Raw genomic sequence first — 25833 nt, forward strand, 5'->3', positions numbered from 1 at the left:
TGGCCCAAGTCTATGAACAGGCTTGGCTAAACTTCCTGAACTGTGGTACGGAGCCAAGGCTCTGATCTCCAAGCCCCTGACTGTCCAATAGAGGCCTCCCCTTGGCCTCACCCCAGTCCATGCCTGGCTCACCCCACTTAAGCCCTGGAGGCCATTGGCCCTCCCCCAAACCCACCTGCCCTTGCTCCTGATGTTCCCTCCACCCAGAAGATCTCTCCAACCCCCATCCTCCAGCTCTTCTCCACCTGTCCAATGCCTTGGTTGAAGGTCCCCTCTTCCATGAAGCCCTCCAGGGTGACCCACTCCGTGCCCTGCCCCTCCAGAGTCCAGGCTGGGCTCTAGGAATAGTACTCAGCATGGATCCCTGGACTTACAATCAGGTCTGACAACTCAAGTATGATGCTGGTCCCGGCCATGGGAGCTGGTCACGGGGCAGAGCCCAAAGATGCCTCCTGCAGAACAGGTGCTCACACAGGTGGGCTGCTCGGAAGGCAGGTGAGTCAGCTGTCTTCCTGTCCCCCCCCGCACCAAGCACATAGACCTTGTTCAGGTGAGTCTAGTCAACTCTGACAGCTGACTAGCTTGGAGGGGCTGGACCAGAGAGGGTGTCCTGGGGCACCTCCTAGCTGGGGCCCAGCCTCCGGCTCAGCACACTCTTATACTCCTGAGGGCCTACCAAGGAGGAGGGAATGTCCGTCACCCAGCGGGAACCTCTGGTAGCGGGGCACGCTGACGGGCGACACCAGGTGGAACTTGGGCTCCAGCAGTGGTTCAAGCCGGGAGGCAGAGGGGTCTGCGCAGTGGAAAAAGCTGTAGACCTGACTGCAGGCAGGACGTACCTGGAAACCTGGGTGGGGGTGGGAAGTGGGAGGATACATGGGGGAAACCCCTTGAGCACCTGCTCCCTTGGCCCTAGGAGGCTCCCTTGACTGCAGCTTTGAGTAGCCTACTCCTCTGCTCAAGAACCTGCCATGGCTCCCTGCTACCAACAGGATCAAAGCCATGAGGTTCAGCTTGGCCTTCAATGCCTTGCCAACCTGCCCCACCTAGAAAAACCGCTGTAGGCGCCCAGCACTACAGCCATGGTGGACGTCAGTGACTCCCCAGCCAGGCTTGCTGCTTTCCTTTCTCTGTGCTTCTGCTCAAGCTGCCCCTCCTCCTAGCAGGACGCCCTCCACTATTTCCACTGGTCAAACACCTTTAAATTCTTCTAGCTGCCACTTAGTTGCTACCTGATCTATGAAGCGGACCTAGGATCTTTCAGTCAGGATCAGCACCCCTTCCTTCGGCCCGCTCAATTCCCAAGCCCAGTAGTAAGTAGACTTCTTAGTTTGCCAGAGCTGACAGAACACTTCTCCCATTGACCAGCAGGTGTCTCCACTGAGGCTTCAGCTCATCAACGCACCTCCCTGTCCCTCTTAGAGGACTGGACAGTCCAGCATCCAGGGAGCCCTAGGTTTCCTTAGCAACGTTAAGGACGGCCGTGGGATTCTGCCTCCTCTCCCCACTTCTAGCAGACCCCCCCCCAACTTTTTATCTGTTCCATAGTGCAGGTTGTTGGTAAACTTTGGTGCTAAGGAAATTCGAGAATCCTTGATCCATTGTTCTCTGAGGTGCCTCCAGCCTCTTATATCCTCAGAGTCATTGCTAAGCCATCTGCTGGTGCAAATCACCTCCGTGTGTATTTTAGAGGAATGGGGAGAAGGCACTGAAGGCTGCAGGGACTGCAAGAGCAAACGCACTGAGGTGAGCAGGGCATCTGCAGGGGGCAGTGAGACCAACCCGGCTGCAGAGGGCCTGCCTGGGCGCTGGGGATGGAGGGGGTGGGTGCAATAGGGTTTCTCTTCCCTGACAGCATGACAACTGGACAATGGGGGCACAAATCAGTCTGGGGCATGTGACAGGGACAGCGAAATCCACCAGGAGCTGCCTCACCTTTACCCATCTAGGGAAACTGCCCCACTCTCCTCCCCACCGACCCCTCCTTCTTCTTCCTCACCTCTCTCTTCATCTACCCCAACTCTGTGGCCCTCCCCGCCCCCACTCTCCCCAGTTCCAGGCCCTCACACAGTGGCCTAGTGACCCAAAGGCATCTTGGACCCCAGCCCACACCATACCCACCATCCAGTCCGGGCAGCACCGTCCTCCGCATGGCCAGGACCAGGCCCAGGGGCGAGCCAAAGAGGAAGAAGTCGGACACCTCAAAATCCAAGCGGCCCAGGCTGACCTCGGGGAGCTGGGGCCCCCCGGCTGCAGGGGGCTCAGCCTCATCCTTCAGCACGCTCGAGTGGATGCTGGCCGAGGGAGGAAGACAGGGGAGCGCAGGTTAGGGGAGGACCAAGCACGGGGGGTGAGCACTTAGCAGAGCAGCCTGAGGTCCGCGGTGCAGCGCCCAGCCCTCTGTCTCTGGGGCGGGGCTCAGACCCGGAGTCCACTTGATGGATCACCGACACGAGATGGCGACCATCTCAGCATCCAACACCAAGGCCTGGCCAACGTTTGGGTAAGGCAGCAGTCAGCCAACTTTTCCTGTAAAGGGCCAGATGGTAAATATTTCAGACTTCGGGGGCCATATGGCCTCCATCACATCTACTTAACTCAACTCTGCCACGTGGCACGCGGGCAGCCACAGACGCTACTTGAACAAACACGCGTGGCCATGATCCAATCAAACTTTCTTCACTAAAATAGACTGAGCACCTGAAAACCTAAGCCCCCTGCACATTGGCAGGTCTGCCCCATCGTACTGGTCTTGTGATGGCCACACTGTGAATTCCTGCCCTGTCCAGCAGAGAAGCCCGGCCTGGCCAGACAGCTGGGTGACATCAGTTCTGCCAGGATGAGGGCTTTCATGGTAACTCATGTTCCAGGCAACTTGCAAACACAGATGCAAAGAGCTTTGTCTTCCCTCCCCTCTAGCCCACAAAGGAAGCTGAGCTTAAAGAGAAAAACATGAGACACACAGAATTCCAGCCGTTCCCATCCCAGGTGCCCGTTGCCCCAAAGACTTCAAGCTGATGTTTAGCCACAGACCCAGAGTGGGCTGCTGAGAATGGGCAGAAAACTGGGGACCTCCCTGACCTTCCAGCTGCATTTAGGTACTGCTCGGGGTTTAAGAAAGTCCAGCAGGATCGCATGATCTATGAATCCATTAATGGAATGCAAATTCTACTAAAATACTCAAGTTGGAGGAGAAAGGGAATCCTAGAAATAACAATCGAAATAATGTGTGCCAGTCCCCCATCCCCTGTGGGCGAGGGTCTGGGCAGTTGAATCTGAATCCCCACACACCCTCCGCCTCTCGCAGTGTGAGCATCTTGCTGTGAGGATGACCACCCTGGTGTTTAACAATTCGTATTTCATGTACAGCGTGGTCCCTAAACACACACCAACTACTTAACTGCCAGAGAAACAGCCATCTGTCCCTACACCAGAAGGAAGAGCTGGCTGTGTTGGACCAGCTATCGAGAGCCTCCAACTTCATGTCACTCTCCAAATTTGGGGCTTTCTTAAAGGATTTTTCAAGGATGAACCAGAAATGGTATGATTTTACCTTGCAACCTGACTTGAAATGTAGCTGCTTTTCTAAAGAATAATCTTTCCAAGGGGCTTTAAATATGATTTGAATATGCAGAGTCTTTGACTTAATAATTCTTCCTCCAGGAATCCATCTGAATGAAATAACCCATATATATATATATATATATATATATATAAAATATTTATGCACAAAGATGTTTCTGGAGTGCTGTTTATAATTGCAAAGAACTGGAAAAAGCCAAAGTGTCCAGTTACTGGGACTAAGTAAGATGTCATCCATTCACTCAAAAAAATATTTTTAAGAATGGGGAGGGGGAAGGGTAAGCTGTGACAAAGCTAGAGAGAGGCATGGACATATATACACTACCAAACGTAAGGTAGATAGCTAGTGGGAAGCAGCCGCATAGCACAGGGAGATCAGCTCGGTGCTTTGTGACCGCCTGGAGGGGTGGGATAGGGAGGGTGGGAGGGAGGGAGATGCAAGAGGGAAGAGATATGGGGACATATGTATATGTATAACTGATTCACTTTGTTATAAAGCAGAAACTAACACACCATTGTAAAGCAATTATACTCCAATAAAGATGTAAAAAAGAAAAAATAAATAAAAAGTTTAAAAAAATAAATAAAATAATAATAATTTTTTTAAAAAAGAATATTTACCAACTATTTTTAATTAATTATATGGGGAAAAGACCACAATATAAGAGGGTTTTTTAAAGTAAAACTATAGGCAAAGCAAGTAAAAAATATACTGCAAGGAAATACTCCGAAGTCAGCAATGGTGAGAGGATACACTTTCCAAATGTTGGGATGACCTCATGCTACTTATCATCTGGGTAGAAAAGAGGAGGGAGGATGGGAGGAGAGAATTGAGGAGAAAGGGAAGAAGAAAAGAGGCGTTCCTTCCCATCTGGATCTATGTTCAATACCCATCTGAATCCTGAATAAATGTACAGATAATTCATTTAGCCAGTGTCTGTTAACATGCCTCTTCTAGAAAGTTAAAGGGTGGGCAGTTCCATGGAGGGGCCCGGCTGGCCTTTGAATGAAAGTGCATTGGGTGCTGGGCCCTGGGAGACCAAACTGCTGACCCCAGCTCTCCAGTAAACTGGCTGTGTGATCCCTGGAAAGTTCCTAACCTCCTTGGCCTCTGCTGCCCCATCTGAGAAATACCAAGAACACAATACTAAGAAATACAAAACACACCTACATCTGTTCTTTCACCAGATTCTTAAGACCATCAGTGAAGTAGGCGGAAGAGCAGCATCTACTCTCTTGGTGGGACCGATTGCCCCCAGCTCTCTGTAAGCTGGGGAGTGGGGCGGACACAGGGTGCAGAGTCCCGGGTCTTGGCGCAGGGTCCGTGGGAAATGGCCTTGGTCCCAGCATTTCAGTGCTGCTCCCTTCCCCCACCCCAATGCAAGGGCCTGGGAGTCACAGGCCTCCCAGATGACTATGGGCCGAGGTCCTGTCCCGCTGGACACTTTGCTGGAAGGCAGCAGGCACAAGGAGCGGTTACCTTGATAGGAAGGCGTGATGCTGGGTGATGGCCTCGCAGTCATAGGTGGAGGAGTCGCTCTGTTTCCGGGGCAATGGCCTCTTGGGTTCTTCATCCTCCAACGCGCTGGAGACATCGATGCTGCTCTTGCTGAGTCGCTTGCTGCCGGCCAGGCTGCATTCCTCCTCCACCACAACCGGTGTGTCCTTTGCGGCCGAGCAGAGGACAGGAGGACACTTCGGTCACCAGAGACTCTGGGGCCCCGCCTCCTCCCCCAGCACAGATGAACCCCTTTCTCCTACGGTGTGAGAGGCAGTACTTCTTCCAAAAGGGGCATGGGAGCCACAGCACAGTAACGGTGGGATTTTAGGCACAGGGCTTTCCCCCAAGTCCAAAGGGCTCAGCAACCCAGCAGGACTCCGGACAGCTGTCTAGGGACCAAACCCGGCATGAGCCCTCTCTGGGCTTCAGTTTCTTCACCTGTAATAATCATCTCCCACTACTCTTGCAGGACTGTGATACGATACCTTGTAACGTGGATGTCACAGCACAAACATGAAAAGCTAACACTACTCCCCCAAGAAAGGCCCTGTTCCCCTGGGGCCGGGGCTGGGGCTCCCAAGGACAGACCCTCCCCCATTCCCACTATCTGGCCCGCACCTGGGTGCTGCTGACGCTCCCCTTCCGGCTGCTGCTGCCAGGGCTGTCACCTGAGGGCCCCGCGCTGTAGCAGATGGCATCGAAGGCCAGGAGGCCCCCCACACAGTCCCCGATGAGACACACCTGGAGAAGGCAGAGCTGGGACTGCAGGCCTGCCCGCTGCCACCCCCCACCCCCACTCCACACCCAGCCAGAGCGTGGGTCGCCTGTCCTCGGGGGAACAAGGAGCCTCTCCCAGGGAGGCACTGAGAGCCCCAACAGGGGGATGGGAGGGTCAGCTTGAGGACAGGAGGCAGGCTATAGTCAGGGGTCAGACTTGGGCCACAGATCAGCATGGGCTGAACATCAGAACTCAGATGTTGGCCTCAGTTTTTCTATCTGTAAAATGAGGATAAACTCAAAGATCTCAAAAGCCTCTTTGGATCTCAGAAGCTAGGGCTCCAGGGCACCCTGGTCTAGATCCTTCTGGAAGACCCCAGCCTCTCTCCAGGCAGGGACCAGGACAGGGAGGTGAAGGCAGGCTGTCCTACCTGCCCACTGAAGCCAATCCCATCGGGGGATTTGAGGAACTCCATGTACACCTGGTTGGCTCGCTCGATGACGGTGGCAACTGCATCCTGGTACTGCGGGGAGGAGATGGCCAACAGGGGCAGGGCGGCCAGAGGGATGTGGTCCTGGCTGTTGCTGAGACAGCCCTCATCGTGGCTGTAGGGATTCAGGCTGCAGACAGGGGGCCAAGGTAAGCCCAGCCGGGCAAAAGAGAGCACATGCTGGCCAGGAATTGGGCGTTCGGCTTGGGGACTCTTCAGGAGGACACAGGCAGGAGCCGGACGAGACAAAGCACAGGCAATGGGGTGGGGGTGGAGGGAGGGGCAAGCCTCTGCTGAATCCCCTGTATGTCCATCCCGTGCCAGCCATGATGTGGGCCCTGTGCCTCTTATGATAGCAGTGCTCTCTGCCCTTTTCTGTATGGCTTCAAAGGACATCCCAGTTATGGAGGAAGCCTCTGGTGTGGATCAGGATGGGGACATGTCATCATGGCAGACTTCCTGGAGGAGGTGAGGTTTGAACTAGGCCTCAAGAAAGGCTTTAGGGAAGCTAGAAGGGAGGTGAGAGGGCATGCCAGGCATGGGTATCACACATCGGCCACAGCTTGGACACGCAGCTGCACACATGATATCGTGTCCATCTTTCTGGGGAGAGGATCAGAGCCATCAAGGGCTTTGCAGAAAGGTCTGTGACCCCAGAAAGGACTGAGAGAGCCTGTCCTACAGCACCCCCCCCACACCAGTGGATTGATCCTCAGCCGCTGCGTGGGCCCCTCACTTCCTGCCTCCCTCTCTCTGGGCAGCTCAGCCCCAATAGGGACCAGCTCCCAGCTGCCTGTGCCTGCCTGCACCCCACCCATCCTACCTCTGTCCCCTGGGGTACCAGACCCAGCTGGCCGGGAGGGACAACAGAGGGAGGGACTGTACGTCCCCTCCCCAGAGCCTGCCCTTCCCCCATAGTCCAAGCTCAGGTCATCCCAGGGCCCAACAGGGACCTGACAGAAACTGGGGAAGGTGACAGGGCTCAGGGCACCCTGGACAGGAGGCAGAAACCTCATGGTGTGCCAGGCGGGCCTAACAGCCATTCCTCATCTCCAAAAGAAACACAAATTAGAGGAAACAGCCCTCAATTGCAGCCGGAGAGATTTTAATTAGCTGAGAAAGACCTCCTTCCCAGCAGTGATTAGGGGTGATCGATGGCTGGGGTAAGGAGCTGCCTGGGGGACAGCTAGGCTCCCTCCGGCTGGCCCCTCCAGTGGATGCCGGGCCATTTGTCTTCCTGGAGATCAGGCCTGAGCCGGGTGACCCAGCCCTGGAGGTCAGATGTCCTGGGGGAGAGGGGGGAGGGGTGGGGAGTCCTGAGATTGATGATGAAGGAACACAATTAACTCCGACTACTGGCAGTGAGGGACAGAGCCTTCTTCCAGCTCTGCTTCCCAAACCCGCTGCAGAGCAAAAGCCTGGAGGAAGTCGGGATGCAGATTCTAGGGCTCCTCCCCTCCGGACTCAGCCCACCCAGGGGGAGGCCCGACCGCCTAGCAGTTTAACAAAAAACATATCCGGAGTCTGGGCCATTAACCAGGTTGGGGAACTACTCTCCTTCCTGACCGAATCTCCTTCCTTCCAACTCTGGTTGGGATCTGCCCAGCCCGTGTCCTGGGAACACGGATAAATCTAGAAGGCAGAGGAGACTTTCCTTTCTCTTTCAGAGGGGAGAACTCTCTCTCAGAGGGGACTCCCCGCATGCCCTCCCCATGTTCCCCCTGAAGCAGCCTGATGCTGAGCCCCTCTCCTTAGAGCCACACCTGATCCAGAGCACCCACTCCATCCCCCTGGGGAGTTGGCACCAGACTGGGGATCCCTCTCCACCCTCCCCAAACCCCACATGGATGGGGGCTCCTCTGCAGAAGCTATGAAAGGGGGTGAGGGGCGAGACCGAGGTGCCACTGGCCTCCCTTTCACCCCAGCTGCAGAAAGTTCCAGGCTCCAGGCTCGAGAGCCAGCCGTTTGCCACACAGGTGCTCAGGGTCTTGTTTGCCTATATCACTGCTGAGCAGCCAGGACTCCCAGCTGGCTCCAGGCACCACCTTCAGCTGGTTCAACAGGGCAGGCATCTGGGGAGCACCTGAGGGAGCCCCCGGGTCCTGGAGCAGTGAGCAGGATCTCCCAAAGTCCCCCAGGTTCTGAGGGCCCCCAGTTTCACAATCTGTCCCGTACTGGTTCCAGGGCAGGTTCGTGAAGAACTAAGCCCTGCAAGCACACTGCCTTATTCCCAGCCAGCAGGGTTCTCTTCTCCTGCCCCGGCCCACTGTCCACCAACAAGGACAGTGCCTTCACCCCTACCAAGATGGTGATGTGAGTCTCAGCTAATGCCTGCGCCTTGCCACGTGCTTCACACGCACTAGCACACAGAATCCTCACGATAACTCTAGGAGGTGGTTAATATCATGATCATCCCCATTTTACAGATAAGGAAACACACAGGGAGAGGTTAAACAGCCGGAACTCAAATCCAGGCTGACCGGAGAGCCCGCACCCTTAAGATGTTACGCTACTCTCAAAGCACACCCAAAAGTCACCTCCTCCAGGAAGCCTCCCTGGCCCTCTCTCTGAGTGTCCGCAGTGCCCTGTGCCCCCTCCATCATAGCACACATCTCTACTGGCTCTTAATTGTGTGGCTCGAGAGTGGGGCTGCCTGGGTTTGACTCCTGGGTCCATGGGCTGCGTAACCCTGGGGACATTGCTTGACCTCTCAATGCCTCAGCTTCCTTGTCTGGGCCAAGGAGACCAGGGCCTGTTGAGCACAGGAAGTGGGTCTGAGTGCCACCCAGCCCCGGGCAGAGGAGGATTCGGTGCGCAAGTGTTAATCACTTTGGACTCTAGCTGACCACTTCCCACTGGTGATGCTCGTGGTTGATCGGGACCTGACAGCCCAGAGAGGCCTAGGAAGGCACCTACCTGCCCACCACGTACCCATGTGGCAGGGGCAGCCCCTCCGCTTCGTCCCCCCCCACCAACCCCAGCCAGTCCAAACAAGCAGAAAGGGACTCACTTGGAGACGAGTGAGAAAGCCTCAGAGCAGATGGCGGGACAGGGGACGAACTTGATGAGGATGTGGCCCAGGGCTGCGGGGAAGTGGGCGCGCGTGACCTTCTCCAGCACGGAGCTGAAGGTGTGGATGTCGGCCACCTTGCAGGACGGGTCCCCCGAGCCCGTGTCCAGGATGTTCCCCCCGTGCAGCACCAGCAGGAGGACGTGCGTCTTGCAGGAGCGCTGCGGGCAGCCTTCCTAAGAGGGACATCAGTCAGGAGAGACAGAGACCGGCAATGGGGAGGTGGGGGCAGGGGGCACACAGAGAATCACACACACACAGGGGGACTCTGACGGCACCTCCTGTGCATTCAGAGTGAGGGGCACAGGCTGCTAGGAGGGCAAGCCCCTCCGTGTCAGGGTGGGAAGAGTCCCAAGAGACTCTTTTAGTTCATGCGGGATCCAGAAGCCCAGAGAAGGACAGGGACCAGCATGACATCACACAGCAAGTCAGATGAAGAGCTGAGTGAAAACTGGGTGGCCTGTCTACCAGCTCGGGGCTCCTCCTGACATCCTGACCACAGAGGTGGCCCAGACACCCTCAGAAACCCACCTCATTGTCTTCGTGGATCTCGATGCTTCCCTGGGCTGGGAACCTCCGTCTCCTCAAGGAAACCCGGTACAGTTCTCCTGTGGGGTGGACAGAGGCCTCAGCATCTCCAGGCCTCCCTCACAGTGACTGGATGTTCCCTGGGCCCAGCTGGCATGAGGCCTGGGCTCCCAGGTGAGCTGGAACGACAGCGTCCCCAGCTCGGGAGGGTCACGCTGCCCAGCCCCTGCCGCTGACAGATACACAACCTGAAACCTTTCTCCTCCTGAAGAAAGGGAGGCTGGGGACTTCCCTGGTGGCGCAGTGGTCAAGAATCTGCCTGCCAATGCAGGGAACACGGGTTCGAGCCCTGGCCCGGGAAGATCCCACATGTCGCGGAGCAACTAAGCCCGTGCGCCACAACTACTGAGCCTGCGCTCTAGAGCCCGCGAGACACATCTACTGAAGCCCGTGTGCCACAACTACTGAAGCCCGTGCACCTAGAGCCCATGCTCTGCAACAAGAGAAGCCACTGCAGTGAGAAGCCCATGCACTGCAACAAAGAGTAGTCCCTGCTCGCCGCAACTAGAGAAAGCCCGCGCGCAGCAACGAAGACCCAACGCAGCCAAAAATAAATAAATTTATTTAAAAAAAAAAAAAAAAGGAAGAAAAAGAAAGGGAGGCTGGCAGTGTGAGGCCATCATGGATGCTGTCTGTCCCTGAGGCCAAGAGGGGTGTCCCAGAAAGGAACTATTCTGCTTTTCTCACCAGTAACGAGAGAGCAACAGGACAGATGCCATCTGGTGACTACCAGTTACGGAGGGAAACTTGGGCCAAGCATCCCTCTGAAAACGACTAGAGGAGCTGGGTAAAGTATTTTTTAAAGGTCTGTTTGAAGCTCTCGGAGTGACAGCAAGGCCTTAAATTATGGGACCCCGGTCCAGGGAAGGTGGATCCTCCGAGAGGCAAGGCCAGCATCCAGGAGCACACTCACCATCACACACGAGATTTGGGGTGAAGCCAGCCACTGCCAGGAATGTTTTTCTTGCTTCTCTCGGCTGCCATGTCCTCCTCCAGTAAGCGCTCCTCAGCATCCAGCCCTGGCTGAGCTCTCATTCCTCTAACATGTAAACTACAGCCGTGGGCCAAATCTGGCCCACCGTCTGTTTTTGTAAATAAAGTTTTATTGGGACACAACCGACTTTTTCATTTATGTATTGTCTATGGCTGCTTTTGTGCCACAGAAGCAGAGTTAAGTAATTGCCACAGAGTTCTTACAGCTGGCAAAGCCGAAACTATGGGCCATCTGTCTCCTTACAGAACAGTTTATCTGATCTAACACCCGCATTTCTGAATGTCACTGCACTGGACTCTCCGGTGGAGAGGCACCTCCAAGACATCCAACGGCCCCGTCATGGCCCACCCGGTGATGCCGGCCACACTGAGGAATCCTCACCACCTCTCCTTTCTCCCCATGAGAAGGATACTATTTTCTCTGTGTGGCTGAACCACAAAGCTAGACTGTGAACCAACCACTTGTTTGCCTTCAAGCGGTTCATCTCTAAAGCATCCGGTTCTAGACAGGATGGCCCTTTCTCCTTCCCACTCCACCCCCACCCCCTGCCACGAGCCTGCAGCACCCACTAGGAGTCACATCTGGGGAGGGGCCTTCCCAGGGGCTTTACAGGCAACCCTGCAGTAGGCGTGGGCGAGAGCCCTGGCCAACATGTTTCTGAGTCAACATCTTCTCAGCCACTACTGGCCCCAGGGGAGGGAGCGTGCAAAGAATTCCAAGTGAGAAGCTTTTCTCAGTCAGCAAGTGCATTTCTGAAATATTCTGTCCTCACAGACACAACCTTGGTCTTAGGGTAACTGTTTTATGAGCTCGGAGCTGCTGCCCACACAGACAGGAAATCGTTTCCCAAATGATGGAGAGGTTTGGCTTGGAGGAAGACGAGAAAAAACTTGTTTTGAGGCCGGACTCTGCCCTGTGCTTACTGAGACGCCTTCAGTGGCTCAGACTCTTCTGCCTTAATTCGAACATCCTGTAGACCTTGCCCTGGGCTTGGCTAGAAGAGGTCTGGGTCCTGCCTTCAGGACAGGATTATGCTAAAAGACACCAGTAAATGGCTCCATTTTGTTGAGCGCTTATTACGTCCCAGGCACAATGAGCTTTACAGGTACCATCTCATCTAGTCCCCACAGTTATCCTCTGAGCTGTGGTCCTCTTATTATTAGCCCCATTTTACAGATGAGAAAACTGAGGCTCGAACAACCAAGGTCACTTGCCCCAAACCACACAACTAATTAAAGACTGAGTGAGCTGCCCCACACTCAGCAGAAGACGATGCTTGACAAAGTGGCTCCCCTCCCATCCCCACTGATCTCCACAGCTTCCCAGTGAGGTAGACACGACAATCCCCATTCTGCAGGAGAAAAAACTGGAGCACAAATTGATGTGACACCCTGAAGACTAAAGCCCCCGAGACTTCTTCCCACCGCACGTGAAAGTTTGCTAGTAGGAAACCCCGAGAGTGTCCAGGAGGGAAGCTGAGTGTCGCTTCCCCAGGATGAAGCAACCATACTTCGTGGTGTGTGCAGCCTCATGTGTGCAGCCCTGGGGCGGCTGGACCAGGAGGAACCAGGAGCTGGGCAGAGCTGAGGTCATGGGCGGGGAGCCTGGGAGACCCCTCACTTCTGGGGCCGGGAGAAACCTAGTTGGGACCATGGACTTTGGAGCCAGAATGCCTGAGTACAAATCTAGGCTCTTACCAGCTGTGTGCCCTGGGTCTCAGTTTCCTCATCTGGAACATGGACATAATAATAGTAGCTACCTCACAGAGCGGTGATGAGGATAAATGAGCCCATACATACAACGTGCTTAGGACAGGGCCTGGAACATGGTAGGTGCTATATAAATGTTAATAGTTTATTATTATTATTATTACTATTATCCAGGGTGCATCGGGGGGCACACAGCCAGAGCCACAGCTGACACAATGGGGCCGGAGGCTGATGGGGACATCACCGCCTCCACACTCCTGCCCTGCCCCCAAGTTCCTCCCTGAGCCCTGGCAGGCTCCCCAGCCTCACTGGGCTGGATGCCTGCTTGCAGTGTGATTACAGAATTAAATGCTGTGATTGCCACAAATTACCATAGCGAGGCTATAAATAAGTTGCAGGGAAGACATGAGGGTCCTGCCATCTCCTGGGCACCACGTCCTCCAGTATGTGGGGACTGCATCCTGCACCCTCACTGATTACACAGACCGAGAGGACCCGCATCCTTGATCTTCCTGTGGCCAGCTCCCTTGGGGCCCATGTGATGCCCTGGGCATCAAATCTGTGCTGTGTCCTGGCCACGAATGATGCTGAGGCAGTTCCTGGCTCAGTGGAGATGGGAGACCAGCAGGGTTGTCTTCAGCATCCCTCACCCCTTCCCTAGCCAAGGGGAAGAGTCTGGCCTCCCATGCTGTTTGAAGATGGAGACTGGCTTCCTTTTAATGCACAAAAGCCAGAAATGCTTTGCTCTGGAAGATGGAGGTGGGGAGACCTCGCCTGCCAGATCTGGATTCTGGCCCCTTGAGAGCTGACTAACAGGACCAGAGTTTCCCCATCTTCAGTCTTAGAAGAGGTCTCTGTAGACCAACAGAAAGGCAGCTAGAACCCACCTGCCAGTACCTTGCCCACAAGGGTTCTGCTCTTCTAAGAACCAGACATTCCCACCACAGTGACTGAGGCCACTGGCTCTGACTCACCCACGAGACACAACCCTTTCACTCTTCCATGCCTTTGCTCATGCTGAGCCCTCTGCCTGGGAAGCCCTTCCTCCCTCTGCAGACCAGCAAACTCCTACCTAACCTACGAACCTGCTCAATTGTCACCACCTCTGGAAAGCTTTCTTAGATCTACTCAGGCAGAGATGGTTATCTCACAGGGTGCCTGGCTGGGCCTGGCTTGCTGCTGTGAGATTATTTGTCTAATTTCCTCATCAGACTGTGGACACCTTGAGAGCAAGGTTTACCAGCGGTCAGGACCTAGCATGACATTTTTGTGAAAACTTACTGCAAGTGAAGATCCCAGGGTACACATGACCTGTGAGACATCTCTATGCTGTCAAACCCCCAGGAGAAATTGGGATCAGGGGAGCATCATCCACCAGGAGGCACATTGCTTGAAAGTCCCCAGGGAAGTGGTATCAGGGAACCTCTGGGAATTCTAGAGCTTCCTGGCTGGGGTCTTATCACTCTGCCCCTAGAGGCTTCCCCAGAGCCTCTGGTGACAAGAGCTGCTGGCAGGGGTTCCTGGGTGGTGGGGAGCCACATTCCAGGGGCCCTAGGACCTCATTAGCAGGCTGCCTGTTTCTTCCCACTTCCTGTTCATTTCTGTTTGCATGGCGCTATTCAGGCTGGGTCCCTGCCGTGCCCAGATCTGGGGCGGGGTGAGCCCACAACTGTTTTTGTGACAATGTTTTGTGACAAGCTCTGAGGCAGGCCAGCTACTACAACGCCTGCTCCCAGCACCCCTGCCAGCCCTGGCACCAGGACCAGTGGCCCCCCGCAGCTCACCATGGCGCCTCCTGCCGCCTGAAGAATAGAGGCTATTTTTGCTTAATCACATCCTTGGAAAGGCACAAATCATGATCATCCCTCTAATCACTGATGTGCTACACTCCTCTCAAGACAAAAGCCAAGGTCGTCACCCATGCACTCAGCACCCTAAGCAAAGCATCACCCAGTTCGCCCAAAGACTCCATCTCCCTCGCCACCCGCCACTGGGACCCACAAGGAGTGGGTGCTGGGGGTGCCCCCGGGCTAAAGCTGACCCCTCAATTTTACCCTCCATTCTACCAGCCCTGGCAGTCGCCCCACCTCTCTTAGTCACTCCTGGGGTCAACTGAGCAGAGCTGGGCCCAGCTTGAGGCCACATGACACGTCCTGAGACATATCTGCAAAAGTATCTAATCCTTTAGAGCACACGGAAGCACATGCATGGGCAAACACACACACACGTGTGTGTTTGCATAAACCCAATGGCTTGGCTATCTTGCTCTGTGTGAGATGCACGGCATATACCTACAAATGTCTGGGAAGATCTAGAGCTTCATTCAGCTGCAAGCAGGAGGCTCAGATCACGGCCCCAATCCCCCAGGTAGACCCACATGGAGAAGGACACACACACGGGAGACAGGCATGGACGAGTCCTGGGATGGGAAATGAGTACCCTAGTCAGAGGGTGACCTCGGGCACCCTCCCCGCGACCGCAAAATGAGGGGGTCAGACCTCATTCCCTCTTAGGAGTCAGGCAGTCGGAGATTCCATGAGTCCAAGCAGGCTGTGTGAGCTCAAGCCTCCATGCCCAGCAGAATTAGACTCTTAGACCCTAATGGGACCTGCAGGCATGATGCGCGAGTTGCTTTGAGGGATGCCAGAGGAAGGAAGAGGAACAAGAAATGGCAGGTGGCAAATGTCACCTGGATTTTCAAAGTGGTTGAGTCTATCTAGGGAGCTGCATGTCAATTTCCAGGCAAGACCTGTTGCAAATTAACAAACAAGTGTTTGGGGACCCTTAGAAAAGGAAGCAATGGTCCCCCAGAGCCCTGATAGGCTCACTCGGACATCTCTGGCCAACCCCACCTCATTGCTTGTTGGGTAGGGTCACTGGGCTGGGAGCCCAAGGTAGTGCCAAGGGCTTAGGACATCTGGGGAGGAGGGGACACTGGCAGAAAGACAAACCAGGTTGGAACCCGCAGCTCTCATAGCAGCTCAAGGAGTGCAGGTTCATGAACGGGGCCACGATGCGGATGGGACAGTGTGAAGAAAGGGAAAGAATGGGCCCACGCTGGATGGTTTTAAAACTTTAAAAAAATTAACGGTGAAATCTTTTGCCCAGTGAAATTTTCCTTAGAAACCCAATTTGCAGAACAGGTGAAAGTGGACGGCTCTGACTGAAAAAGGTTGGGGGGCCCAGAGCCCCGCTTCCTTACTCCCCCTCACCCTTGACCTAGGCAGCCACTGAGGGCTCCAGAGAACAATTAAAAAGCCACCAACTTTGTTCACCAGCCAGACTCCAGGCCACCCTCCTCCACGGTGCCCCAGCCCCTGGCTTTATGCAAAAACAGCAATCTAGGTGGAGGGGGTGGAGGATGGGTTGGAGGCCTGATATTGGAAGAAAGCACACCAAAATGTTTATAAGTGGTTTTCTGAGGATGGTTTGGAGGCCTGATATTGGAAGAAAGCACACCAAAATGTTTATAAGTGGTTTTCTCTGGATGGTGGAACAATGGGTGATTTTTTTTAACTTTCTGCTTTTCTCTATTTTCCAATTTTTCTCTAGCAAACTCATATTTCTTTTAGTTTACAACTATTTATGAATACATCGATTGAATGCACTACAGGCTTGTGTCGTGTTTACGATAAGAACATTTTCAACAAGCTACTACCCCTGACTCTGCTAAATGCAAACACTACAGACAAAACAAAGTGAAATGCCCTGCCCTCTGGGAGCTGACAGCAAATGACAGAATGCAAAAGGAAATGACATGCTTATGGAAGGAAAGAACGAATGTGAAACACGATGAGTGAATCACCATCCTGCATTTGGGTTAAAAATCCAACTTGAAATGACTTGCCAATTCCTCCTCCACTGGTTATTGCCCAAACTTGGGTCGGGGCTGGAAGTACCAAGATGAATCAGATATATAGCAGGTGCCTTCAAGGATCTCTCAAGCCCCTAGGGTCACATGATCAAGGCCTACGTCATGTGACCCAGCCCAGTCACATGACCAAAGGCTGCAACCAGCCTGAGCCAGGGTAATGGGACCCCCAAAAGGTAGTCAGCCTCTGAGGCTGCGCACACTAGAGACTATGGAATGAGGAGGGGACGTCCCCGTCCTGCTCCCTGCAGCTCAGGTCACTTTGAGGGCACATCTGGAGCCCAATAACTGGGCAGGAAAGCTGTGGAAGGGGGCCCAGACTGGGGAATAGCAGGCTCTATGGGACATTTGCTGCCTGCAAATCCCAGCTGAGCTGTGTTTGGGTCACAGGAGCAGAAGACAGAGTCGGGATGAGTGGGGGTGCGGATAGTTTCTGAAGAGTTCTGAATTTCAGCACAACTAAGGAAATGTTTACAATAGTACAAGAGTGACCCGTGCTGGCCCAGTGGCAGGGTGTTCTCTCCCCTTCAGGAGGTTGTACAAGCAAGGAGTGCAAGTGGTCACTTGGCAGGGATGCTGACAGGGGATGTTTACCCAGGGCTGTGGGATCTAGAGGCCGAGGCCCCTCCTATGACTCCTTAAGCCTTTCAGGGTCAGAAGCCAATCAAGTCAGCCTGCATTCATCTGGCTAATGAGGCCAAACCCCAGGGGCCAATTAGCCCCCCACAGAGTTGCTTGTCCCCACTAAGTCCTGTCCCTTGCTAGGATCTGGGCCCCAGATCCTGCCTCTTGAAAACACACTTTTGGCCACCCCAAGAGAGCTTGGGGATAGCTCTGAGGAGCCACTCCCCTTGGGGGAACCCAGTGTCCCCATCTTGAATCAGGCCCAGGGAAGTTTTCAGATATACAACCATAAGAACCTCTCCTGCCACTACACAGTGATGCTAGAAGGGCTTGGCGTCCCCTATCTGGTGACTCTCTGTAATAAATGCAGTCTTCCTCAGGTGGGTCTTGAGTTTCTAGTCCTCGCCCAGCATCTCAGGCAAACTTCACATTCATCCTGAGAGGACAGGGGTGCTCTGCCCATTTTACAGATGAGAAAACTGAGGCTCAGAGAGGTTAAGTGAAGGGGTGGGGATTTGAACCCAGGTCACCCGGCAAGGGCTCTTTCATCCTCTTGAAGCATCACCCCACAAAGGCAGGGGTTAAGAAAGGGGTGTTCTTGTCAGTCTTTTAAATACCTCCATACTGGCTCTGCCAGCAGAGCCATCCCTGGCAGGGAAGGAAATGGGAAGAGAGGTGGTTATCAGGAGCAGAAGCCTGCCTGAACCTCTGGGTCCTACCCCCTAAGGAACCCGTCAAGCCTGCCCTGGCCCAGCTTGGAAGTCAGCACACAAAGGAACCCCAAAGCACACTCCCTGAAGGTAATCCCCTCAAAATGAAGGTGGGCTCCAGAAAAGGAGAGGGGCAGGGCCCTTAAACATATGAAAAGGTGCTCAACCTTAGAACCCTAAACTGCAGGAACACTCATTGAAATCACTCTAAAACGCCTTTTTTTCACCTTAGCAGTTATCAACACCCAGCCGCCCAGGGTGTGGGAAAGCAGCCTCTCCTCATTCATTGCGGGTGAAAGCAAAAACCAGTACAGCCTCTGTGGAGGGCAGTCTGGCAAGGTCATTCCACATACAGAATGCCCTTGACCCAGCAATTCCAAGTCCATGTGCAAAATGACATGGGTACAACACTAACCACTGCCACACTTTCTAAGATATAGACAAGAGACAGAAAGCAACCTATGTGCCCACAAATAGGGGCCTGGTTCAATAAACTAGGCCACCGTGAAATATGACACACCCGTTGCAGAGAACGATGCCCTTCTGAATGTCTTAGATAGTAAAATACTCCGGATATATTGTTATCTGAGAAAAGCAAGGTACAGAGTGGAAGGCACCGAATGCTCCCATCTGTGTGGGGTATATATAAAGATATATATATAAATGAATATTTAGGGAGATGCTCATATATGCAGAGAATATCTCTGGAATGTTCTAGAAGAACCTAGTCACAATCATGGCTTCTGGGGAGAGGGAGGAACCCTCATCATCTTCGTTCCTTTAGAATTTTATACCATGTACATGTGCAACCTACTCAAGAGACAGATTAAAAATAAGAATTTTTTCAAAGGGCTTGTACCAGGGTGATTAAAAGCCCTTTTGTCCCCAGGAGAAAGGGATTTGAGGAGACAGAGGTTCCCTGAGACTAAAAAGAGATCCCCACCCCCTGCCCCAGGCTGAGGGGAGGAGACAGAACCAGGTGCGGTGCCCTCACAGCGTGGGGGACTCTCACAAGTCCAGGAGGAGACAGAATGATTTTCACGGTCTGGCCACCCTGTGCCCCAAGGAGCCTGGCCCCTAGGCAGACCAGGACGGAAGGGAGTACCAGGCTGGGGCCCGGAGCCCCGCAGCATCCACGAGTGTGGACGGAGAGCTTCCTGCACACATTCGCACGTGCACACACTGTTTCCCCACCAGGGTGGCGGGGAAGACCCCTGGGGGCTTTGGAACAAGGGCAGGAAAATGAGGAAGAGGGAAACCCCTGGAATCACAGAGCGGGGCTCTGTCACGAGTCCAGCCGGATGGGTATGCAGAGTCGAAATTACAAAGGGGCTTATAGAAAAATAAAGGAAAAGGTGGTTTGTTCATGTATAAGTCAGTGGACTGTGCAGGATGGTCTCCATTCTCCCCTCCAGGTCCACCTCCACCATCCCCAGTGAGGCTCCCTCCCTGCCCGCTCACCACAGGCTGTCCCTCTCCTGTCCCTCCCGAAGGCCAAGCTCCTGCACAGGTGGGGCAGGGACAGAGGGGGAGGCTCTCCACGCAGCGACCTTCAGGGCTGGGAGTGGCCCAGGGCATCGTCCTGTGCCTGGCGGGTTTCCTTTACCTGAGATTGAAGAAACCCCTACTGGACTCTCCTCCAGTCATGCTGCTTGAGAGCCTTCCTTTTCCTGCTAGAACCCCCGACCGAATCATGACTAGACTCTTAACTGCCCTACAAAAATCTTATCATGTCAGCCTACACTGTCCTTTCCTGCGGCTTCCCCATCCTGACCAAGGCCCGTGTGGTCTGCCCACAGGCCCGACTCTCCACTCACCTCTCCCACCACTTGCCCCACCCTCTCTGAGCTCAACCACGTCGGCCTTTTTGACAGTTGTCAAGGATCCCATGTTCCTCTCGCCACAGGGCCTTTGCACATCCTGTTCCCTATGCCTGGATAGTCCCTAGAGAATAGTCCCTACAGAAACCTCAGTGTTCCTTACTCCTGGGGACCTTCCCTTCTTACTCTCCTCCTCCCGAAAGCACCATGGCTTTCTGTGTCCTAGGACTAATCCTTATACTTTTAGTTTTGTGGTTATTTCATTTGTCTTCCCCTCCTCCAACCCCCAGATTGTAAGATCCTTAAAGGCTGGAACTGGATTTGTTTTTGTTCCATTTTATCCCCAGAGACTATTAAGGTGCTGGCATATAAAAGAGACTCATTAAATATTTTTCAAACAAGTGAATGAACTAATAATTTGTTCCTATTTTGTGCCCCTACACGTGTCAGAAGCTGCACACGTCCCTGGCAATGCAGATGCGGCACAGACTCACATAGATGCACACGGAGCCTTGTGTAGATGACTGCACTGATGCTGGGACACACATGCTAATGCACACACACAAATGCACAGGCGCACGTTTCCCTGTGCGTGCACACACACACACGAACGGACCGTGCCAAACATAGGCATACGCACACGCACGCAAGAAAAGTGCTCCCAAGGCGGACGTCTGCCACCCTGAGCTCATTAAAGCCGCTAAATATAGCCCGTCTGCAGCTGTGCTCAGCAAGCTGCCCACACAGGCCAGGAAAAGACACCAGTTACCAGGCAGAGGAGTGGGGAGGCCAGCCGTGGGCAGGGGGCTTCGTGCACCACGCCTGTGTAGGGCTGCTGGGGAGGCCATGGGGCTGAGGGTATGCAGGAGGGGTAGCCCCTTGGTGGCTGGTCTGGAGGTTCAGAGCTGCTCCTCTGGTCCCTAATCCCAGACAGTGGGATGTGAGGTCAAGCCACACCCCCATGAGAGCATCCTCATCTTCCCCCTCTGCCTCTGTGGGACAACCACACAGGTTTTTCTGACAGTTATTGGGGTCAAGGAACCAAGCTCAGTCCAGGACCAGGGACTGGAGCCAGGATACAGGCTGGGACAAATCGGGGCTCTGCTGGTGCCTAGGGTAGAGGCTCAGTCTGGGATGAAGATCAAGGGTCCTTCTGGGGGCCAGGATTGGGACTCAGTGTGGACCACTGGCAAGGACGAGAGAAAGTTCAGAGACCCACTGCTCAGCCCGCTCTAACAAACAGGCATGGCCACGGGCAGACCCTCCCCACACTGGGGGCACCACCTGCTGCCCCCACCCCTGCATCTGAAGCCTGGCACTGGCCCTGAGAAAGCCATCTGACGACCACAAGTGTAAGTCACATGTGCAGGTCAAGCTGTACTCCACACAGACTGGGTCCAACTCAGAGGGCCCAACAGCAAGTCCTCCTGCCCTGGAATCTTCACCCTCCTCCCACCCCCCCGACCCACACAGGTGGACATGAGGTAGAGAAAGTCTCTCCAGCTTGCACTTTACTGTGCACATCCTGGACCCCAAGTTTTTTGGGGGGCTCGTGGAGCTGGCTCTTGAAGGGGGTACCTGTGTGACACAGGGGACAATGGGGCACCTCCCCGTGTACCTGGGGTGACCAGAAAGGAGAAACTTCAGGAAAATGGGAGCTCAGACCAGACATGGGACTGAGCTCTGGAGAGGGAGGGGCACGGAGGTCTGTGTTTGAGCACCTTCCTTGGAAGGTTATTTACCCCTAGTCTTTATCTTCTCAATGTGACACGGTTGTAATGATGGTAACCTTTCCCAGCATCCAGGTGGCCATGAAGATCAGTGTGCAGCGCCCTGCATACTGCGAAGCTGCTGAGAGGGGAAGGGAGGGGGGGTGAGAGAGTGAGGCAGCCACGGCTCTCCTGGGAGAGGCTGCTCCTCCCTGGAGATGGAGCCGGGGGACAGAGGAAGGAGAGTTACTACGCCCACTGGGCCGACAGCTGTGCCCTCAGCCTCCTCTGTGATGACAGTAGGTTCTGGCAGGAAGGGGCGGACCCAGCTCCCTGACCCAGGAAGTGATGAATGGAGTAGAGGGCAGAGACCAACAGGGCTGGGTCCCAAGGGAATCGCTCTGGAGCCCCAGGTCCTTCCTACCATCTGCTGCGGAGGGGGCTGCTAGTGTCCCCTCCACGGGGCTGGATGCACTGCTCGAGTTTTCCAACTAGCTTAAGAGAAAACTGTGCTTGGAGCCTGCATCCTCCTTCTAGAAGTCCGTCTGGAAAGGAAGGGGAGGGCTGGTGGGGAAGGTGGGCAGGTGGGTCATGCGGAGGCCGGTCTCATCCTTTATCGGAGAGGACTCACTAGAGGGCATCAGGAGGCCATGAGGACAGGTCTGCCTCCTGCGAAGGTCTCTCTCACACTCTGGAGGAAGAACCAAAGTGGGAGAGATCGGAGGCAGGGAGGCCAGCGTGGGAGGATGGATCCATCCAGAAGAGAGAAGATGGTGGCCTCAGCTGGAGAAGGGATGGGGGATGGAGCGGGTGGAGGCATGAGAGATCTGCTGCGGGTAGAATGGATGCTCTCAGGGGTCTGATCTGACTCTGGAAGGTGGCAGAGAAGGGGAAGTTTAGACGGACGCCCAGGTGTCTGGCGTGAGTTTGCGGAAAATGGCGCCATTCATTTTGTACAGAAGAACAGGTGTGCGGTTCAATGAGCAGGTACTAAGCTCCCCGAGTCCTTACACCCAGCGCCACGTCAGGTGCCAGAAGTGCTCGGTAAATGTCGGCTCTGCTGTGGAGTAGCGTGAACACGGCAGAACAGCCAGACGTGCAAGCAAAGGAAACCAGGAGACAGAGGCAGCGACGGAAAATCAGAGAGCGCTAGAACGTCAGAGCTAGAAGGGGCTCTACGTACAGACGGGCCAGGAGACCGGCCACAGGCAGGCGCTGAGGCTGCCCAGCCAGTTAGCTGGAGGGGTGGGGGGCCCAGGTCTCCTGCACCCTGGTCCGAGCCCCTCTCTCCCCTCTGCCGCCACCGGCCCCTCCGCACTGGTTCCCTAGGCTTCCTCAAGTCTGGTTCCAAACTGCAAGCACAGGCCAGAGGCAGCAGGTTGCCAGCGCACCTGTGCAGCTGCAGGATGAAGGCTGGGCTGCCTGGCAGAGGAGGGAGGATTCCAGGGCACCCCCGGAGTCCCCTCAGGCCCCTCTCTCTGGCCCTGACCCGAGCTGCCCAGCGTGTAGGAAGTTGGGAGCCCGTGGAGCTCAGCTCCTGGGGCAGAGAGTGGCCCCGGCCCTCCGAGCCCGCACAGCCGTGAAGACCCTACCACCTGAGTGGATGAGGGGGCCCCCGGCCCAAGGAGCTTGGACCCATCCAAGGTGAAGAAAAGACTCCTGGAGGCCAGGTTTAACTCACGTTGCTTCTCCTGGAGGATGCTGGATGTGCACGGCACGTTCCCTTCTCCTGCAGAAGAAGAGAAGAGAGGTGAGCAGACTCTGCCTCACTGTCGGCCAGACCCTGGGAGGCTACTGTGGCCCCACTGGCCCCTCCTGTCCAGCTGCCCCCTCCCGGAGCCAAGAGCCGGAGGTGGGCACCAGGGAACCCCCAGCCCCTCACGCCCTGCCCGGCCCCTGCCACACTCAGCTCTCCGCTCTTCATACCCTTTCTACACGACAAAGCCCGAGCCCTGACGCCACTGCCTGGGGAGGCGTGTCCTGGCCACCTCCGCCCACCTGCATAAAGCAGCTGCTTGTCTGGGGTGGCCCTTTCCTACACTTACTCTCATCTCTGAGGGTCACCGCCGCCCTGCAGACAACTGGAAATCTCTGCCTCTAGGCCAGCCTCTAGTCTCCTAAGTCCTTGACCCATGTCCCCCACCGCCTCCTGGACCTCAGCTCAGCAGGTGGCGCATGTGCACCACGACCACAGACAGAGTCCTGGAACTGCCCCTGTTCCCAAGTCCCCACCTCAGTGAAGGCACCACCTTCTCCCCAAGCCTGGGAATCACCCGTGACCCCTTTCCCTGCCTCGTCCCCACTTTCAGTCAGTCACAGAGTGCTGGGGCCATCTGCCTCATTCTCTCCTCCTTACTCTCTCCTTCTCCACCGGATTTGGACTCCCCAGTGGAAGGGGTTTCTGTGCTGTTCACTGGTGTGTTTCCAGGCCTAAAACAGTGCGTCTCAGTCAATATCTGTTGGATGAATAAATGAAACACACACACAAACACATACACACACACACAAATACATACACACAAACACCCACAAACACAAACACACACACACACACACACACACACACACACACACCACTCCCCAAATACAGTACTCCATCCCGTCTCCCTGGACTATTGCAGTAGCTCCTCCTTTTGATGAGAAGCTTTTTTTCTACAATTATGAAAGTAACACAAGATCCTTATGGATATTTTGAAAAACACCAACCATCAGACAAAAGGGAAAAGATTCCTTATAATCCCATGACTGAAGGAAAACTGCTGGTCCCCGTTCTATGTCATTCCTTCCAGGCTTCTTTCCATAAACATTTTTTGGGGGCCAACTGAGATCATATCATCTCTCTGTGGGCAAGGATTATGTCATTTATCTCTGTATCCCCAACAAATAGATCAATGGTTGGCTCGTGGAAGGTATCATAGATGATAAAGAAGCACAAAATACACTTTCTGTACTTCAAGCTGAAGCATGAATAAATAAATAAAGCTATGAAACCTCTGTAAACATCACTCCAACAGCTATAGAACATTCTATTGAGAGGATACATCATGGTTGACTTTTAAATTATCCTATTGGCAGAAAGTTTCAAAATTTCACCATTATAATTACTGCTGCAAGGAACATCTTTGTGGCTGAAGCTCTTTCTGTTTTATGATTTCCTTAAAATACAGCCACAGAAGGAAAATTTGGGGTCAAAAGGTAAGAACAGGGCTTCCCTGGTGGCGCAGTGGCTGACAGTCCGCCTGCTGATGCAGGGGACACGGGTTCGTGCCCCGGTCCGGGAGGATCCCACATGCCATGGAGCGGCTGGGCCCGAGAGCCATGGCCACTGAGCCTGCGCGTCCGGAGCCTGTGCTCCGCAACGGGAGAGGCCACAACAGTGAGAGGCCCGCGTACCGCAAGAAAAAAAAAGGGGTAAGAACATTTTTAAGGCTCCCAATGTTTATTGCCTGATTGCTTTCCAGAGAGGCGTATGTTCTGATTTACACACCCAGTCGCAGCAGAAGTAAGGGCTGCTCTTAACAGACACTCACCTCCCCAGCATTTACATTGGTCTGTCAAATTTCTCTGCCTCTAGTTTCACCAGATTAATCTTTCGAAAACTGGCCTGCCCAGGCCACTCTCTTGCTCCAAGCCCTCCAGTGACTCGCCATCATCAAATTCTCAGCCTGGCAAGCAAGCCTCTCTGTAAAGTGGCCCCTGCCCATGTCCTCAGCCTCTGCCCACCCCTTCCTGCCTCATCTCCATCAGCCAAAGGACCTGCACACCATTGGGGCTCTTCCATCTTTCTCTGTCGAACACGCTGTATCCTGCGGGCTGGGTGGAGAACCAACCCAACGCCACCTCTTCCACGAAGACTTTGATCCTTCCTCAAAGGGCTCAATTCTCAGGACCTTTGTCCTCAAAGGTCAGCTCTGCATCCCAAGGGACTCACAGGGTCAGGTTCAGCAAAGGCCAGTTCCCTTCCATCGCGAATGCTCCCCTCGAGCCCACCCCACCTAACTGGAAGGCTCAGAAAGGGACCCAAGCCAAAACCCAGGAGCTAGAAAATTCTCTGTGGCCAGAGTGAGGCTGGAATCTGAGAAGTGGAATCCCCGGCCCTCAGCTGACCTCAGCCCACTGAGAGCCCAGTCGGTCAGCAGTTCTGTCTGAGGCCCTCAGAGATCTTCAGCCAGGGGAGCCCCTTGGCATCCGGAGACCTAGCCCTGGCTCTGTGGCACCATGTTTTGGGCCTCGATTATACACACCTGTTCAATGGACAGTCTCACTCCACTCTGCTGAAGGGTCCTCCAGCTCTGCCAGGACAGGGGTCCAGGGCCAGGGGGACAGCACAAAAGTGGCCAGACTGGAGTCTAGGGCATGGGCCAAGCAATGTAGAAGTCATGCCTCCAGCCTGAAAACTCTAGCTAGAGGCAGGATCCTGCTGCCCAGGTGGGACCCTCTCTCCTGA

The 25833-nt window shown here is 54.5% G+C and overlaps 1 protein-coding gene across 1 annotated transcript in view; it reads right to left on the bottom strand.

Moving 5' to 3' along the window:
- Positions 1-25833, bottom strand: part of PITPNM3 (PITPNM family member 3) — a gene marked incomplete at its 3' end in the record, with an annotated part of 85586 nt that overhangs the window by 15455 nt on the left and 44298 nt on the right. Inside the window, exons 4-11 of the mRNA XM_082604066.1 lie at positions 23068-23115; positions 9893-9969; positions 9302-9537; positions 6232-6421; positions 5702-5824; positions 5063-5247; positions 2122-2294; positions 677-847 (exon numbers count right to left, since the gene is read on the bottom strand). Coding sequence (XP_082460192.1) covers positions 677-847; positions 2122-2294; positions 5063-5247; positions 5702-5824; positions 6232-6421; positions 9302-9537; positions 9893-9969; positions 23068-23115 — 1203 coding nt within the window. The remainder of the gene's footprint in view (positions 1-676; positions 848-2121; positions 2295-5062; positions 5248-5701; positions 5825-6231; positions 6422-9301; positions 9538-9892; positions 9970-23067; positions 23116-25833) is intronic.

The sequence above is a fragment of the Mesoplodon mirus genome (genome assembly GCF_964341445.2).
Source record: "Mesoplodon mirus genome assembly, chromosome: 18".
Lineage (NCBI taxonomy): Eukaryota > Metazoa > Chordata > Mammalia > Artiodactyla > Ziphiidae > Mesoplodon > Mesoplodon mirus.